The 20,267-nt window shown below is 38.2% G+C and overlaps 1 protein-coding gene across 3 annotated transcripts in view; it reads right to left on the bottom strand.

Moving 5' to 3' along the window:
- PPP2R2C (protein phosphatase 2 regulatory subunit Bgamma) overlaps positions 1 to 20,267 on the bottom strand; it is a 138,483-nt gene that overhangs the window by 82,004 nt on the left and 36,212 nt on the right. The window contains exon 1 of one of the 3 annotated variants that reach the window (XM_057365245.1): positions 10,181 to 10,332. The exons of the other annotated variants lie outside the window; for them this stretch is intronic. Coding sequence (XP_057221228.1) covers positions 10,181 to 10,193 — 13 coding nt within the window. The 5' untranslated portion in view covers positions 10,194 to 10,332. Of the gene's footprint in view, positions 1 to 10,180; positions 10,333 to 20,267 lie in introns of those variants that run through there. 3 annotated transcript variants of the gene reach the window in all.

Consider the following 20,267-nt stretch of genomic DNA (forward strand, 5'->3'; position numbering starts at 1 on the left):
AAAAAACTACAGCAAAACCAAACACAACAATGTAAGAAAAAGCATACAAGAAGAGCCATCTCACTATGCAGCCAGACCTGGAATTTGAGAAATAAAAAGAATGCCAGTTGATGAATTACAAGCTTAATTACATCTGGGATAAGACATTTTAGAACCCAAAGGAAAAATGATTTGCTGAATGTCAGCATGCTCAGATGCCCACCAGCGAGCAGTCCCTCCTCCATTCCAGGGTTTCAGTGAAGACAACACGCATGTCAACCACAGTAGAAGAAACACAAACTAATGAAACTGTGTCTAAGCTGTAATTACACTGTCTCCGTGAATGGCACTTGGGGTATTGTGAACAGATTGTACATGTTACTTCACACAGGGCTTAATGAAGCGTTCTCTGTTCTACAAACTTCACCTCTTGATTTAATTAACCTTCATACCTATACATGCACTATCTACCAATCAAAAATGCTGGAARCCCCTTAAATCAACGACAGTGCTTTCCAGCTACATTAGAAAAGTTCAATTTGTGTTCAGTTTGGCAGCTCAGAAGTGAACGACAAGGAAATTTTAAGGTTCTTAGAGAATAAAAACTCATACGGTGAACTTGGCCCTAAATCACCTCTCCTAAATATAACATCCAATCCTTTAAATTAAATTGCAGCAAAGCAATGATAGAAAGTAACTAATATTTTACTAGAAGAGAAATAAATATGAAGGTAATTTAGGAGACCCAACCATATAGAACACCTTTAGATACTAAAACATGTTCTGTTTTGCAGAACAAATCAGATGGCTAACTCACATCTTTGGTTTGCAGGCATGGCTTTGTCCAGCACAAATATATAAAACTACATCATTTTCACCAACCCTCAAAAATGGAAAGAACACTCATCATTGCTGTCCCAAACATGAAAATCATCTCACACACCGCAGCAGTTAATCTTTTGCAAGTTTAGGAYAGAGCAGGCTGCTCACCGCCACCCTCCATGCCTCCCATTAGCTTTCATCTTCATGTTTGCCAGTACCATTTCACAATTYCCCTCCTGTATAAATTCCTGCTCAGACCCAAGCACTCTAGGACAGATCTCTACAAATGCAGAGGGAAGCTCTGTCTATTTTTCTAGTAGGAACAAACCCAAGAGGAAGGGAAACAGCAATCCTTCATTTTGCAGTTCTCTGTCCCTGTATTTTGAAGGAACAAAGAAAAAGAACTGCACCTCAGAGAGGCACCTCAATGGCACAGGAGCTACAGGGGCTGCTCCTGSCAGGCAGGGCTCAGCTGAGTTTCCTTCCTGAACACTTGGTAGCTGTGTAAAAGACAAAGCAAAATTGACACACTTTCTCTGCTTCCCTTCCCCCAGGATTAAAGTTTGCATAAGATACTTAATATTTTACTTCATTAAAAAATCAAGTTGAAATTACTTAATGCACAAATCTGAAAAACACTCAGGACTGATTTCAAGAATACAGGGTGCATTGGAGAAATATTAGTAAATTCTACACAACAACAAAGAGCAAGTGAAAGCTRCAGAGATAATTTATGTGAATCTCCAAAGTCATTTTAATAGTACCTCTCATAAAAAATTAATCTGCAAAAGTTAGCAAGCATGACACAGAGGAGGAGAASCAGTGGACTGGATAGAAGTTGGCTGAGGGATAAAAGGGAAAGTTTGCCAGGCACAGAAAATGAGGACTCTCCCTGCATTTTAAAATTGAATCTTCTGTTTTTATATCCAGCTCTAAAGACCTACATTAGAAGCAAAAAGAAGTACAAAGACCTCCCTAAAAGCCTRTGAAGCAACACAATTGTTTCTTTAAACGGAGCAAAACCAAACCCACATAGAATAAAGCAGAAAAAACCTCAACAAAATGCAACAACCTTTATGGTTACATTTGTCACTCCAGAAGAGAGATTTCAAGGAGGGAGCAGAAACCTGTGTAATAGAGGCCATAAAGCAGGATTTTAAATTAACTGAGAATTCAGTCAACCTTGGCAACTTAAACAGAAGGTATCAGGTCTGTCCTTTTCCTTCACTGGAGCTATGCTATTCAGTTTGCATGAGAATCTCAACCACTGTCAATGTCATTTTGGCATAAAGGATGATAATAATAATAGTATTTATGATATATTCTTCCAAAGTAGAATTACTCAAGAAAGTTCAAATACACCATAATACATGAAAATACTTAATATATTTTAAACCTATATTTACTATTTTTCACTTCTGTAGAAGATTTGAGCTACTCTAAAGCCATATAGCATTTTGCCTTATACCATTTTATTGAATAACCAAATAAACAACTGTGTTGCTCAATGATGCATCAAAGAGCAGCTTAGCACTTACCTGCTTACCTCCCTATACTGCAGCTACTTACTCAAAGGTCATCCTTCACTGCTGTTTTTCTCTCCCTGACTCAGTTCTTGGGGCCTGGCTGCTTGGCAGTAATTGGAACTTCAGGGTACTGAGATGGAAAAAAATATTGTAATGCCACAGAATGTCAGGGAGGCCAGGGACACAGAGCGTGACAAATGGCAGTGCCACTGGTGTGGAATGGTGGGGGCAGCATTTGATACAGGGCAGAGCTGCTGTGGTGGTATCAGAGATGCTGTTGGCACATTGTCCATCACTGCCCAGGCTGGAGGCTCAGCTGACAGCACAGGGGCTGAACAACTGAGCTTTGCCTCTCTCCTGGTAGAAAGGAGAACTAGAGCCTTCAAACTCCCCTGGTCTAAGGCTGAAACTAAAGTCTTTCTGTTCCCAAGGAGCCTTGTGACATGCAGGGTGCCCCCTTGACTCCTGGCACTTTCTTCCCCTCTCCTACAGCATTACCAAACGAGRTGGACACTCAGAGATCACCTCCACACAGAGCTCAGCAAAGGCTCAGGAATTTGTGAAGAATCTGAGCACATCTACAGCTCAGGATGTTCCACAGATTCAGGTCGAGTTTGAGTACACATCAAACAGAATTAAGTCAGAACTTGGTGACTTTAAGCCAAGGCATTATGACTCGCACACTGAAGCACTCTGGGACCCTGTGTTTCAAATCAGAAGCTGTGTCACGTTTTTTTTACAAACCTCTATGTCCCGTATGGTACAGGCATTCCCATTTTTTTGAGGTTTGGATAGCCTAGCACTGGCCCATTAACTGTGTACACACTGAWGAGGACTAAAAAATGACACATGATTGAGGACTTAGCAATACTGGAAGCAGTAGCAGGTCAATCTCCTGGGGATGTCTCCCTGCACTCTCTTATCCTCCTTGCACAACAGATTCACAACCTCCCCTCACTGTACTTCATGTTAAGGTCACTGCTACTCAACTGAGAAAGCAAGGCTGCTGCTGCCACCTTCACMCTGAGACTTGACCAGATGTTCACAACTCGAAGGGCAGCATGAGCAGCCAGGCTGCCATGGCAGGGACCTGGCTGGGTGGCAGAGATTGCCACAGAATCYTTCCCTGTTGTAATCTGTATACTAGCTGAACTATGAGTGGTCCTGAAAATGAAAAAAAAAAACATGGTGAAAAACATGCTTGTCCAAAAAGGTGTTTCCAGCATTGAAAAAGTAGCAATAGCTTTTATAAACATCAGCATGAAGATGGAGTCTCCTTACAGTGATCACTTTCCCATCTGGAATGGTGAAAGACTAATACATAGGGTATAATCYTGGATTTCTAAGAATTTTGAATGAAAAGGCAGAGAACTAAGCTAATGGCAATTTTAACACCCTCAGATTCTGGTAACTGCAAGGAGCTGTCCTGGGCAGACAACTGCATTATTTAACATAAAAGTAGTGAACTAACTTATGGCCCCAGTTCACTTGYACTTGCTACTATGGCAAAACCTAAAGCCAATACAGCTGATACCTGGCTTTGCAGGAAGGCTTTTCACAGACCTAAGGAAAAAGCCTTTTTCCACCCTAACCAATACTATTATAGACAGTACTCAACAATTAGACCTAGATTCCCCTTTCYTGCTGTTGTTGGGAACAATCAGATGCAATAGAAACAACAGGTGTTTGATTTCTCCTGGGACTCTGAAAAAAAGTGAGGTCAGTGAATGAAGGAGTCCTCTATTTTCTTGTGTACCATAAAAAGAAATAAACCTTGATCTGCAAAATCCAGAGCTGTATTAWGTGTACTACTTCAGACTGCAGCTGAATGGAGGGATTTTATTCTGGTCTCTCTGGTCTTCAATTTCAGAATACAGCGCAGARCAGAATAAAGCCACAGACATGAAAAAGCTATTTATAGTGCACATGYCCCAAGGAGATATAGCTAATAACTAATTCATTTCACATCACACATTTGAATGCTTTGCTGATATGAAAACTTCCCAGTTTCTTATCAGCACAGGAGAAAAGACCCCACTGTGGCTTTCTTTAAAATAATTAAGGATTCTTTACCAAAACATTTTAATCAAACTACATCTCCACAGCAGTTCTTTTTTTTCCTGCCTTATAGCTCTTTTATTAAGAAGTCCACACCTATTAAGTTTTTATAAAAGCGCTGATATCAGTTTTGACAAAATGATGCCCATTTTCCTATATAACATACTTGTTTATCAAACAGTTTTTTACAAACTAGATTAAAATCCAATATATTATTGGTTGTATCAGTGGAAAACAAATGGAAAAGTCTGCTGAGGAATTCAGTGAGCTATGTAACTGTAACATCTGCATATGATGAGGTTTTGGATTGGGMTGGTTTTTTGCTGAAGAGAAAACAGATCAGCTAAGTATTATTCCACAGACTAGATTACTGAATATTTTATTACAAATGATAAAGAATTAAACAACAGACAAGAAAGATAAGGATTTGTAGTACTTGAAAGACATCAATAGGCACACTGAGCTTCTGTTCCACTGCAACCGCAGCAGAAACAAAGCAGCAAACAAATGCTCAGTGCAATGATGGCCTTCTCGTTTCTCCACACCCCCCAATTTTTGTTTTCTTTGGCTTTTCTTCCACATGCTGGCACCAGGTGTTACAACAGCTTGACTCAAGGAGTGTGTCCTAAGAACAGTGTGGTTTCAGCCAGTTCTGGTGCCAAGATGGTCTCAGAAATAAGGCAGCAGGGAGGCTGCAAGGAGCCCCAGCTGGGGCTCCACAGGAGCCACTATTGCCATGGGACTCTGATAACTCCAACAGAAGAGTAAGGGCCCTTGGGAATAAAAAAAAAATTTTAAAAGTCCATAAAACTCCCACCAATGAATACCATAGATTATCTGATGGCTCATATTTTGCAAGGACCTGCTATTTAACCTGGGCCTTCTGTTCCGTCTTAATTAAAAGGCAAGTTTTTGTTAACAGGCTTTATGCTTAAATTAGAATTAATTGATATATAGAACAATGTGAATGAACACCACCAATTTGTAATTCAGTGCCCCTAGGGCACCTAGTTTTTACTGAGTAGCATGATAAAATCCCAATTTTACTTTTATCACTGCAGAAGCAGGATGAAAGTTATTTGTAACATACATTAAACATGGGCTGTAGCTAGATATTGTGACCTTACACAGGCTTTTATTGATGCTGCAGGATCAGAGMAAGTGCTGGCAAACAACACTGAAGAATATATCCATAGACATCCTAATGATTTAAACATAACTGCCTTTCTGTTCGGYAATCCTAATAGAAACAAAAGGAGYTAACTTGTACATGGAATGCTTGTTTGCAAATTCACCAGTCATCAAGATCGGCAGGTGAAACTTGAATAAACATATTCTAAATCTCTAATTAAATTTAACAGAAAGAATGCAGGTCTCCTTCAATAATCCTTTTAGGGTTTGGTTTTTTTTCCCTTCAGCAGAACATTCTGATAGCATTAGAAAGTACTGCTCAGTGACCCCTAAATACCAATTTYCAGAATCAGACCTTTTATAGAAAGGATACTTCGTGGGTGTGCATTGATTTTATTAAGGAAATGGAGAGAAGCTGACCAAAGGTTTTTTTTTTTTCAATTTTAGAATGAAAGAGGGTTTCTGGTTTTTTTTTTTTTTTTTTTTTTTTGGTTGGTTGGGTTTTTTCACTTCTGTTGTTTGTTCATTTCACTATGTTTGTTTTATTACATGTTTATTGATCAGATGCTTTAAGTCTGAATCTCTGTAATATTCAGAAAAGAAATTTGTCCCCATTGCAAAGCAATCAAGCAACAGTATATTAACTGTTATTATTAAAGCAAACAAGATAAATTATACTAGCAAATATCAGACAAAAAAAAAGTTGCAAAATATAGTTGTAAGAGGGCTTAAAAATAACTACAATGCAAAAGAGCATCAGCTGCTCAGTTTCTCATGTTTTAGTCTGAGCTAGAGCATGTCCAGACTACAAAGATGAAAAATTCTACACAACTTCTGAAGGCAGTAAACAGTTTATATGCCTAGGTTTCTATATATATAAAAGGTACATCAACTACTGAAATCATTTTGCTCACACAGTATTTAAAACTTTGAAAAGCACAAGTGCTACCTAGTTATCATATTAATTCTTTAATCATGACTTCTCCCATCAGGTAAGTGGCAGATAACTTTTTCATATGCTAATGTTTAAACTAATCTTCATTAATTGCTGYCCCAAGGTAAACTCACTAATGGCTTCATTRTATCAACAGGTGAAGAAAWAAAACCCAACAGAAAAAAAMCMGCTAAAATAATATAATATAATACAATATAATACTATATTGGATACAAGCTTTTCTGTATTTTCTTCAAAGATCAGAATTATCTACTTTCCCCAGGAAATTCCAAGTATTTCACTTTTAACTTCTAAAACAAAGGAGTGGTGCAAAGAGTGTAAATTGTCAGAAATGCAAATCCATTAATTATCAAACCTGTACATTTAAATGGCAAAAACCACAGCACTGCATATCAAAGATATGATGTGACAGCACATCAGGTTTTTGGAATCTTTAAATGTATAGTTTAACACTGTTTGAGTCAGCACCTTCTCTGTAACAGGGAAAGTGAAAACACCTTTCTGAAAGAGCACAAAGAGAGGGCTAAGCAGGGATCTCCTCCTGAGGTGTATTTATAACCACAGCCCTGCAAGGGAAYGTGGTTACTGATCATCCTGTCTCCTGATGATGTACCAATTCAGGATGCTGATGTGCCAGTACATCACCTTGTCAGCAGCAGCTCGAGCAGCATTAAACAGCAGCGCAGYGAGCATGGGCTCAGCGATGTTACAGTGCTGAGAGTGCAGAAAAGTTCCCATCAGTGCACTGCAGCTGAAGAACAGCCCCTGAGCTGCTATCCATGACTCCAGATGGGCATGCAGGGAGAGAAAATGAGCCACTACAAAAGCAAATACCACGAAATACTGTATTATGTTCATTGCTCAAATAGAGCAAGGCAGAATAACAACAACAAAAAATTTCTCTCCTTGACATTCTAAGATCTCTCTCAGCATGTGATTATTACATCAGTACAGCCAATGTTCTCCCAAAACAACCTAGAAATTTCTTCCGATGAACATCTGAAATCTGCATCTTCTCCTACTTGCTTCCCATGRTATTTATCCACACTGAAGAACTGGAGTTAATAACATGATCTGTATATCATCACAGCATCCAGCTGGAGCATCTTGAGTTTCATTTTAAAAACTTTAGTTATATATGAAGACATTTCAAATAAATAGAAACCTTACAGATCAAGCTCTGAAAAATTATCACAGAAGACACTTACTTGCCATTGATACTTTTCAAGATAGCTTTCTATAATTTAATTAATTCATTGTGCGACTACTAAATTAATGTAAAATAATTCTGCGATTATACAGCCAAATGCAGAGGCAGACGRCAAAACACACGAGCAAATTTCCAAMTTTTCACTGCTTAACTTCATTAAGCATGCTTCTCATTTAACAGTAGCAGTGTCCCTGGATCTCAGGTATTTCTGAATTCTGCCCTTAGTGACTATTAAAACCCTTTCAGTTAATAGCTGGATTTTAAAATCATCCTCAGCATTTCACTACTGTTGTAGTACTATCTATGCTAACAGAAATCCTTCCTGCTCTAGTCCTGGTGCAATGTGAGTTAAGGACAGCCTAAGCCATCCCATTTCTCACATTTATCAGGGGCTGGAGGGGAGCGTGTCCACATCCACCACTCCCAGAGCACACATTAAACTCTAGAGCCTCATGCCAAAGTATAAGGTTAGCTTTCATTTTCTTGCCAGCTTCCAGGTATTTCCAATGTAGCGCCCACTTCTTCTCTTGAGAAGGAACCTTTCTCAAGGCCTTTTCTGTTCTGAAATTATTTTATTGGCAGTCAGAAATTTGCTAAGGATTTCAAATAAACACAGAAGCACGATATTTTATAACTTACACCAACTGCAAAATACCATCAGAATTTCCTAGAACTAAAAATAATTATTCACCTCACTCACATTCTAATGGAAGGTGTCCCATGGCAAGAGGGTAGGAACTAAATGATCTTTAGGGTCCCTTCCAACCCAAACTATGATTCAAGTGCTTTGACCTGCCCAGATGTTGAATTCATAGATATTAAATAGATATGAGGACTTATCACAAAAACTGGGCAGTGGACAAGGTAAGGAAGCATTTGACACAGAACACTACAGCCAACTGTGTATCACARACTGCATCAAAACCTGGCAAAAAAAGATCTACTCATCTTCCTGTTCCACTGATGATGCACAYTGAAAATTTGCCTATTATCTGTGTGCCAAAAGTGTGACCTGCTGCTGTCAGTTGAAAAGACAGACATATTCTTCAATTATTTCCTGTATTGTACAAATTAAGCAGGAAAAYTATTGAAACCTTTCATTAACCTCTCAGCAAGTACATATATTTCAAAACAATTACAATCAAAAGAAAAATCATCCGTGGACCAATTTTGCAAGGCTGAACACCAGTGGCACCCATTCTTTCAATCTAAAATTCTTTTGCCAGACAAAACACAGACGTTATGCAGCAAATTCCAAGACATGAGTAACTCACAAATTGAGTGTGACCTTTCATTGTGGCCATCTGATGGTTTAGTYTGTGGTTGGTACAGGATCAACCTCAGCAAGACATGAACATTCACAGGGGGCCAAATGCAACAGCCAATCTGAGCAACTGCTCACTGGAGAACCCAGATTCTCTCTCAAGTGCAGTAGGAAGAAGCCCCTGGAAGGATTTTTTCTCTGGGCACAGCCCCAAAATAAGGGTAAACCTCAGCATCTGAAGGTGGAGGCAGCCAACAACTGCAGCCCAACAAGTGCTGCTTGGAACCAAGGAGATACTCACAGAAAGCATCCCCCTGACTTTTGGCAAAAAGACAGCTTTGAAATCTCACAACTCAATATCTAAGCTATGTAAAAATCAAAATTGTATTGATCTGTGCAATTGGATTGATATTCAACCAATGTCATGCTCAGATAAGACCTTTTAAAAGCCCCACTTAATCAGCCCTTTTTAGTTACTATGGRCAATCCAAGCAGAGCAATATACTCTGCTGGATAACAAAGTCTTCAAATGTGCTCCAACAGTACCACTCCAAAAACATCTTTCATTCTGTATAAWGAATTATGGATTATGTCCCTGTAGTTCAGGAAAGATACAGAGGCAAGAGGGAGAATATTTTCCCATCTAAAACAAAAAGCAAAGAGAAGTTCTGACCTCAGAAAGCAGTCAGTTGGCACTGAGATTGCTTGCTTATTCCAACAGCTAGCTGAGATATTAGAGCAGATATAGAAACCTAATTATTAACTGTCATTTAGAATTTTTTTATCAATTTTTTCTTTGGATAATACAGCTGTTATTCTGTACTCAAAATCTATACTTTGTTAGAACATAGCCTCTATTCATTTTATGATTGCTAAGCATAAAAAGTAAAATGATAATATGTGTCAAAAAGGAAGTGGAGTTTYGATTTTTCACTTTTTTTTTTTCTTTTCCATGAGGAGCAAAACCAAAATAAAGTTGTGTTGCCAACAATCTCATCGTCTGCCACTGAAGGCAACTGTGACTCTCAGGAGAGATTGTTTCCCACCAAGATACAGATTCATAGGAGCTGTCAACATCAAATGCCAGAGTCAGGCCAGAAGTCTCTTTTAATTAATTTTTTTTTTGAGATCACTGGTGAAAAGATATGGGACAAATTGTACTGTCAAAACTACCCAAAACGCAACAGAATCAAGAGTCAAATGACATCAAAAATGGTTAGTATACATGACTGTACCTTGGTCTATCATTTGGAAGATATAATTTATCAGTGCAAGCAGTGCAGCTTGTCTACTATATTTAGGGCTAAACCCAGATGGATTCAGTCAAGGAAATCTGAGGATTCTAGGTGCCACCAGAGTCGCCTTGCGCACAAGCTTCCTTATAGCTTTCCCTAAAAAACAAAGAAATTCAAGACAAAAATGGTGAAAACTTTCCTCATCTAACAACAATTTTTCAAGCAGGAGCAAAACTGCTGACCCTGTAAGCAAGCAAGCACCTTGTTCTCCCAATCACTTTCAATAATATAAAAATACTTYCTCAGTGGACATTCCCAGGCTTAGAAATGTGAGTTAGAAGCTACAGCCCAGATCTTTCCAGCTCCTATATTCACTTACATCAGTGAAATTAGCCAAGACTCAAGAGAGCTTCCTTTTTCATACTCTTAACCCCAAAGAAGTAGAAATTAATTTTAGAATTACCAGCCCTAATCTAAGTCACTGAAATAATTAAGTACCTTGAAAATTCCTTGATGTGAAACCCACTGTACAGCTGCTGAAGGGATTCAACTCAGATTAATCAATTTACCCTCCATCAACAACAGTTCAACAGAATGCCTGCTGAAGCAGTTTGAAAAAGCATTAGCTGCTTCAGTCAATAAAATTTAAAATGGAGCCCACAAAATCACTCTACAGGATCTAGAGAACAGGTGCTCTTTCCCTTTTAAAGATAGGATCTTCCTAATGAGAGAGAAAAAAGTGATAAGGAAAGAAACCACACAAGCATATAAATAAAATCCTCTATTTCATAGAAATAGACTGTATTTCCATCATCTGAATAGAAGGAGAGGAAATTAAGGAACTGGATTTTATATTAATATTGGTATTCAAACCAAAGCAGTGCGAAGTATCAGCCTCATTCCAGGTCTGTATAACATCAAAGAGAAAAAAACTTATGGACCCATGAAGAAATATCTTCTTCATTTTAATTTGYATCTTTCATTTTTCAAAAGCCTTTCTTTTCTTGGAGTTTCATCAGAAAGGAAATACATTCAAGCACTGAGTAGGAAAAAAAAGAATATCTATTATACATTCCAGGATAATTTAAATTCTTATTTACACATGCTTACATTTAAATTTGCAGAGCTTTGAAATTCAGAAAGATGAAGTGCTGTACCAAAGCAGTTCTTTTTATTAARGCATTTGTCATTATGTGAATCTAGTCCAGACAGCAGCAATCCATTCAAGTTAGTTACTCAGGTGTGTATTTGCATGCTCCACACTCTCTCATGACAGAGTTTTCTTTTCTACTTATATTTGCACTATTAAAAGCAGTTCTCTTAATAAGTAGTGAATCTGTATCGAGCCCACAGTATTCTTTGGGTGGGAATGAGACAAGCTGTCTGGGTATGTAGACAYCACATCTCAAATACAGAATTTCCACAAGCAGTGGAGCTGCAATACTTTTACCAGCAAGGGMCTGGTGTGTATCACCACTTACATGTTCAGCACAAGCAGTGAAGAACTCTCAGTCTGTGTCCATGAATGGTTAGCAAAGCAGCATGGACCAAGCCACATCTCCACAGGTCAGAGTATTCTTACAAAACCAAATTTAAGTACTTCCCATCTCTCACATTGCACTTCCCTTAAAAAGTTCTACTGCGTGAAATCCCGCTCTTTATGACTTGTCTCACAAGCTGGGTGGCATGAGGAATTATTAGCCAAGGGCAATTTCTTGGTGAAGTCATATAASAATATAAATGTACTTTAGGGGTGACCCAAAAACCAACCAAAATCAGTATCTTGCACAAACATTCTTGAAAAAGTATTAAAATGCAAGGGCTAACACAGAAATTGCTTTCAAGAGTTTGAATATTCTTGTCKGCTTTCTGGGTTAAGAATTTTAGATGCTTAACACCTTTAAAATTATATAATTAATTTTTCTTGAATCAAGAACTAATTAACTTATTCCTAGATCATCTACATCACCCCTGGAAGTACTCATCTAAGCATTTATTCTCAGAAAACAATTTATACAAGAACTCTGACAAGTCATATTTCTATTATTTCTCTAGAAGATATTTGTTGAGGTTCTCATGACACTTCTGTGAGGAAAAGGCAAAGGCTTCTTCAGAATACCCAGCCATGCACAGGGAAAGGACTGTGCCCCTCTTGTACAGAGCATGGAAACCATTGCTAGAGGAAATCCCTTCTCTGCCTAGATACTTCCATATGCAAATATGTTTCCACAGGCTTATCAGCTGTACTGTCTATATCTTGATGGACTTCTAGTATATAGCAACATCTTTCACAAATGTCATTTCTAAACTGAAATCTAAAAGTTTCATTTTTGAYACAGGCATGAATTCAACAGTAAATTACTTCRTAATAAMMAWYYYYKKYYTTYMWTTKKYCTGYTGATAYAGTAGCAGACTGGGTGGGCAGGAGAGCTACCTTGTCTTCAAGCCAAGAAGCTTAAAACCTTCAGAAGATCAGCAAAAGTCTCCCCTCCTCTTCAAAATAGTTCATCTATCAGAATATCCCCTTCTCTACCTTGTCTTTTTTTTTTTATCCTTGTGGCACTGCTAGCTACATGCCAGAATCATTAGAACATTAAAATCCTAACAGATTATCTAGCAGTTGTCCAGAATTTTCTGATTAGCCAAACAGCAAYGCTAAAACTGAACAGACAAGCAGCAGTCTGGTAATTGTCTACAAGCAAATAACACCCTGTCAGAAACACACTACCATTTAGAAACACAATGAAAAACAATCAAACATGGATACAGAATTTAATAACCTAATAATTTTTTAGGTAGGAATTACTGATACCTTTGATAAAACAATATCAGAGAAATTTAATTTTTACCATCATCCTGGAAAAGAACTAATGCCATTTATCTCCATTTGCTAGCATTTAGTTACACGTGACAATATATGCCATAAATATAGACTGTGATATTTTCTTGATACTCAAATTCTGCCATTTCCCAACCTCTCCAGATTATTCAAGCCAAAAATATCTGCTCTTTTGATAMAACTCTAGCCTATGAGACCAATTTCTTATTCTCGGCTGTATCATTACAAATGCCAGCCGATTGGTTAAAAATAAAAAAAGAATGCTGAATACCATAGCAACTGGCTTGCAGCCTTGCTATCATGCAGGAAGGMTTTTTCACTTGAACAAGAGCTACAAAAGTGAAAGACTACAAACAAGAGCTACAAGTGAAAACACTAGGCCAAAATCAGACCTGGCATAATTTCAACAACACAGCAGAAACACAGAAGTTGCTTGACCCCTCCCCAGTCTCTTCCCTGCAATACCTTTTGTGCACCAGCAAATCCTCAGGCTCATATTAAAATAAAGCTAAGCAAATTAAACATGTGCCATGGTATTGATTCTACATATACATCAATACATGGCAGAAATCTTCACCAAAACAAATAAGATTAAATGTTGAAAAATCATGGGAGTGGAACAATAGAGCTTGATCTTCAGTTTTAATTAATAGTCATATCACTCCCTAACTAAAAGGATTAAAAGTTTCTAAAGAAACATCTCTAAATACAGACAACTTTACATTGCCCAGTTTAGTGATCACTTTTAGGAACATATCAAAGTAGTCACYTAATGTCAACACCCTCTAAGAATTCCATCAAATCTACAAGGAATACATTTGAAGCAGCATATTGCTCTGAAATTACTGCAACAGTACATGTTCAGAGAGAGGTTTTGGTGGGGGGTTGGCTTTGTGAGAAGAGACCAGAAGCTGCCCTATGGTGGACAGACCCACTGCTGGCCCAAGCTGAGCCTACAAGTGATGCTGGTGGCACCTTGTGATAACATACTTAGGAAAGGGTAATAAAAAACCTGCCCWGAGCTGCGAGAGAGAAATGAGAAAACGCGACAGAAGCAGCCCTGCAGATGCCAAGGYCAGTGMAGGAGGAAGGGGTGAGGRTTCTGCARGCACCAGAGCAGAACTTCCATTGCAGCCAGTAGAGAAGACCATGGCAGTGCAGGTTGTTCTCCTGCTGCTGCTGGAGGAACACTGGAGCAAATATCCACCCTACAGCACATGGGGAACACAAACCAGAGGAGAGGCCCAGAAGGAAACTGCAGCCCATGGAGAGCCCAGGCTGGAGCTCTTGACAGGATCCACAGCCCATGCAGGAAGCCCACACAAAAGCAGGTTTTCAGAGTAAGAGCCGTAGTCTGCAGGAGCAGCACGTTCCTGATGGACTATACCCATGGAAAGGATTCACACTGAAGCCATGGAGAAGGACCCATGTTGGAAAAGCCCAGGAATCACTGTATTCCTTGAGTGGGACCACATGCTGGAGCATGTGAAGAGCATGAAGAGATAAAATGTTAAAGACTGAGAGTAACTCATTCCCCATTTCCCCTGCTCTGTTCAGGAGGTACCAGAAAAGTTCAGAAGGAGAATGAAGTTGAATCTGGAAAAAGAGTGGGGTGAGTGAAAGTGGTTTTAGGTCTGATTGTTTTTTTTTTGGTCACTAACTTTCTGTACTTTTAATTAGCAATAAATTCATCTTTCTCTAGTCCAGTCTGTTTTGCCTGTGACAGTAWTTGGCGAGTGATGTCCTCTCCTTATCCTTTCATTTACTTTTCTCCCCTGTGCTGCTGAAGAGAGAGATGAGAGAGCAGCTTTCTCAGCACCAGGCAGCCAGCCAAGGTCACCCCACTATGGAGCTCTTGAATTTAGGGAAAAGCATAAATTTCTCCTCAGCAACTTAAGCTGTGAAGGCTCTGTTTTGAAGCAAAGGCACCCCACTGTTCTAGGTCAGCTGTAATAGGTATTTACTGCATTGCACATGAAGAATCACAGCCCTGTCTCTTCTTCAACCTTATTTAGGGTGGCTTTACTCAGGAGGCTCTATTTGCCTGCTTGGTAAGGATGCTCACTGAGTTTGGCTTTACAGGCCAGGGGAAATGTCAGCTCTGTTTCTCTTTGTGCATCATTCAAGAGGCATTCAAAATCTCCTATGAAGAATTATCAAGGGAAGAAGACAAGATACAATGCCCACAGCACAGCTACCTAAACTGCTTTTAATATTGGGGCTAATTTTTAAACCAAGTCAGAGTTAAGTCCATAACTACACTGTATTAAATTGATTTACTGGTCTATAATTTCTGGGATTTTATGGGCATTAAGGAGTGTTACAAGCCACACCCATGAAAATCCATGCACTTTTCTGCAATTAAAATTGCAGAAGGGGGAGAGCCTTTGGGGTCCTGAAAATAGTGGCCTTGTTCCCTTTTAAGAAAATAATGGACTATGGGGTATTATATTTCTTARTATGTTTTCTGTATTTGACAATGGCAAAAAAAAATGTTTTAAGGTCTTTTGACCCCCAATCTCATGCAGTCTTACAGGAACTTTCAATTCCCAAGAAACTCCTACATTAGAGACCACACCCCTCAAATTAACAAAATATACTTTGGTTTTGGGAGGTGATTCCGTCACACTGGTAAATTGTTTGACGTGTTCTGTACATGTTGAAAATGGGCACATTTCCTGCTTTGTCTCAGATCTCTGAAGTATCAGAATTCAGACATTAAATCAGCCTAATTTTAACCATACATCTGTGCTTGGTCTGTACATATCGCAAGATATGTCTGCATTTATTCTATATATATATATAGGATGAATGGATGAATACAGGGTTTGTTAAACACAAGTATGCATTCCCTTTATCTTCCAAAAGATATTTTATTTCAAAGTCACACTCAAACTCATACTTCACATTCCATAAAACCTTTGACTCCACAAAGAGCAGATGTCAAAAGTAGAAATAAGGAAAAGCAGGACAAAGAAAGTCAAAGAAACTCGACAGAGCCACATTTAAAATTTTAATTGCCCTTGATTTTAAAACACATGAGTTTCCAATACTTCCATTGATCATCAGATAAGAATGTTTGATGGGCTGATCATCTGAGTGATCACTACTACCCATTTCTCATACTTTCAGAACGGGATTTTATTGTTAACTTCTTTTGATTTCCCTTTGTTTTGTTTCAAGGGATGAAGCAAGGAATTTTTTTTTCACTTGAGCTGCTATCCAGGAATTCACCTGCTTTCTGAAAAAATATGAAGTGGTTCCCTGTTACTCATGCAAACACACTTTATCCAAAGAAAGAACTATACAGAAACCTATGCTGGAAATACTGACATGGTCCTGGAAGTATGGCCCTAGCATGTGCAAATTCAGATTTTGTTCTCATGCTAGTAATTCTATTCAACCTATGTCAATGACCAGCTATTCCATTCCCCAAAACTGTAAATTTTCTCTGAAGCGTTTACAATCTTAAGTCAGAATCCAAACAATACAGAGGAAAAGTCAGAAAAACGGTTACTCATTCTACATACTTAAATGTACATTGAGTACAATGTCTCTTGCCTATAAATTAGAAAAATGTATATAAATGTACAATTACTCTTGTCTATATAAAATAGAAAAATGTGGATCAAACCAGTAACTGATTATAACAAAAAAGGTCAAACTCAAGAAGGACTGGGATACAAAACTGTCAGTGACCTCAGCTGTGAAACAATTCCTCCATGCTCAAATTGGCACAAAATCCATGACAAAGATGCAGCAGAGATCCAGTGACTGAAGCACACAATGGTAAGGCCTAAACTAGTGCTCGAGAGCAACCATCAGAGCAATGGCTCCAGCTGTTTCCAAAACTTTGAGAGAGGGCAACACAAATGCTCAGATTGTTGAAGRAAATGTTGATATTCTGTTACCCTTCGTTTGCCTAGCAGAAAGGCATCATTTGAGCCTAAATATTTACATTGTCCTTGTTACAATTTATTATGACAAAATTACTATTATGACAAAACAGTTATTTAATAGCATCATCAGAAATTTTAAAACCACGAGTCTCTTTATTAAAAAAAAAAAAAAAAWAAAAAAAGTAATCTGTTTAGGAATACATATATGCATGTTGGCCCAACTCATGAGTGTCTGGAAGCATCTCATTCATGTGAAGGAAAGTCAGTGGTAACACTGTGGAAACTGCTCCTCCTACAAAACAGTTCTGCTGAATAGACCCAGAAAACATTACAGAAGCAAAATCTAGGGCCCAGAAAACATTACAGAAGCATTAAAACACAAAAGAAGGCATCTTAGCACAAGCACAGTACACTCAGACAAAAAATAGATATAATCTTCATTATTACAATTCAGTTACAGGAAAACATCTAAACCATTAAACAGATGTGCAGCAYCCTAGTCTTATGTTATTACAACCTTTCATTCTTTCACATAATATTTAGATTTCTGAGTTCAACAGTGAGTTGACCTAGGGAGTYCAAAGTGTTCTGAAAACTAAAGACCTTTGCTTGGTTAGTCTCAGAAGAAGCTGTGTTAAAGCAGGAATTTAGAACAGACAGGTCTATCCAAACACCTTGACAAAGATCCCCTGCATTAAACACAGAATCAGCAGCCCTGTAGACAGATGTAATATTGCTCTTTCTGAGAAGTTCTTCAGCCCACTATGAAAAATTATAAACCACAGCAATGACATGAGTTAATTTGCTACAGGACACCTGCAGAATTCTTAGCTACGAAYGAACAAAGACTCTTTATTTTAGATCAGTGAAAAGTTTCTATCTACACATGGGTCACTACTACAGAAGAGAGAATCAGAATAATTTCATTTCATTTTCTGTAGTSCAGTTAAAAAATACAAATGAAACAGTGTGTGCAATACAGTCAGTGTGTGAGACATGGAAAAAAGGAGAAACAAAGAAAGAGATAAAAGGCTTTACTTTTATTGTAGGTRTTTAGGGTTTGTATTATCTCTGGGMCATCCCAGACTCTWAATGACAACATTCAAAATAACGGACTGTCTATATGTACCACTCCCTCTAAGACACAGCTGTTTTGAAAARTTTTTATTCACTGCTTGCAAAGTGACAAAATACAATCAATGAACTGTAGACACATTTATCACATTTGCTTTTTGTAAATTCCAAGCTCCATTGTCATAAGGGATTCCCGTAAACAGCCATCTTGGAATGAAAACAATAATAAGTGATAGGCATCCCTACCTCCCAGTCCATCTCCAGAATCAACCTCATAGATGCTCTCCCCTTCCATATTGTCTTTAGGATGCAGCAGAAAGCAAGATCTTCTTCAAGTGCTTTCCTTGGGCTCCAGAAGGAAGCTGGATCCACCCACTCTGCAGCCAGCAGGTGATATCTTTCAAATAAAAACATAAAAACAAGGCTATTGAGTCACCTCTGGTACACAATAGATTAATTTAATTACCTTTAATTTCCCCCTTAAACCCTCAGATTTTCAAGACTGTGTGTCAGTTGGTTCTACATCCAACACTGCAGTTCCTTATACCAACACAGCCACTTCAGTGGGCATCTGGGCTCCTCTCCCCTTGTAAATGCAATGGTGATTCACAGCTCAAACCCTCCACCCAATATAAAGATGTTACATCAGTCCAGGTTCCAGGACTCTGCTAAGGTGGAAAGCCTCAGCAGAGATCAATGCTCATTCATATGGCCTGGCATATATATATCCATATGATTAACTCTTCTCTGGCACACTGTGAGGACTGTGAAACCAAGTTACATGCAGTTTGCACACAACTACACACACTGAAAAAAAAACCCATCACATGCATTCACCTTCTTACAACTCTTAGGGTTATGTTATGTTTAGATAAAGAGAGAGCATTTCAGTTTAGTAATGGATTTGATTTGCAGACGAGTATTAAGAAGAAAAGTGGAAAAATGTATGTGGATAAAATAATAAACCCACCTCATGGTTTATTTAAGTGAAGGACAACAAGGGAACAAAATTTCTTTTCCTTAAATTGAGCCTAAATAGCTGATTGTTTTGCTGTTACTGTCCTAGGTAGCYAGTTTTTACCAGCACCTTCTCTTTCTGAATAAAGAGAAATAACTGCCAATTCATTAAAATAAGTACTAATGAGTCAGGAAATATCCTCACATTAGTGCCTTTTAAAGGCAAAAAGAGACAAAAAGCAATCAGAAGAGCATGAAGTTACTAGATTAGTTTTGCAGCAAGTGGAGAACTGTCATGTGTCAGATGCTCATGATCTGGAGAGCAAAGTAAGAATGAGCTCCAACACTCAGATGAGTATAAGATTTGCAGAACAATTATTTTTAAAATAAAGGAAAACAGAAACTAAAAGGCATCCAAAATAAGCTCTCTGCAAAAAATGAACTCGACAGACCAAGAACAGAAAAAACAATGAGAGAACAATGATCAAGTACATGAATAATGTGATACACAAAACTGTTCAGGTATCATTAGTAACTTTGAGCTAGTCATGGAGTAATGTATTAGCTGTCTCCTTGCCAGTTTCAAATGAGAAAATAACAGCTAATTTCTATYTGCAAGTCTGTGGCCTTCTCTTTTGTTTTTTCATGTCATTAGGAAAGCATTCAAGTTGTCCCATGAGATTGTCTTATTGAAGGTGTGGAAAAGGGGGAAAAAAATGTATTAACATGAACTGCCCTGCATTCAACATGAATTCCCTTCTTCAACTTCCCATCAACAAGAAAGCAATAAATACTATAAACAAATCTGTGTTCAGGCATCAAGTCAAGCATTATGTCATTTTGTTGATAAAAAGAAGAGCATACCTAGAAGTCTCACACCAGATCTTCTCTATTTCTTCAGCTTCTTCAAGCATCTCTCTCAGCATCTGCATATTTTTGTTGCTTTTCCTCTGGTTGAGCCAGTGTAGGTGCATGCCATGTAACAGAACGTGCATGGCACAGTAAAACGCTGAGTAGAATTCCAATGGAGTGAAAATTGCAGTACAGCCATCTTACACTGCTGATGCCTCTTCTTAAACTTGAACCAGCAATTCAAGATGTTCTTCTAAATCCACATGCATGTTTTTCCAAAGGTGTGCTACTGCAGTTTGCCAAAGAGCAAAGGCTCAGAAAGATCCACAACAATGCTGATCTTTAGTGATGAAGCATCCATTGCAAAAATTTTAGTTTGGCAAAAAAAAAAAAAATCCATGCACTTAATTTTAAAAATATAAAAACACTTACCAAATAAATAAATGAAACACAACAGTAATAGTAT

This window comes from Malurus melanocephalus, unplaced genomic scaffold (assembly GCF_030028575.1).
Source record: "Malurus melanocephalus ecotype Western Australia unplaced genomic scaffold, MMel_1.1 scaffold_50, whole genome shotgun sequence".
Taxonomy (NCBI): domain Eukaryota; kingdom Metazoa; phylum Chordata; class Aves; order Passeriformes; family Maluridae; genus Malurus; species Malurus melanocephalus.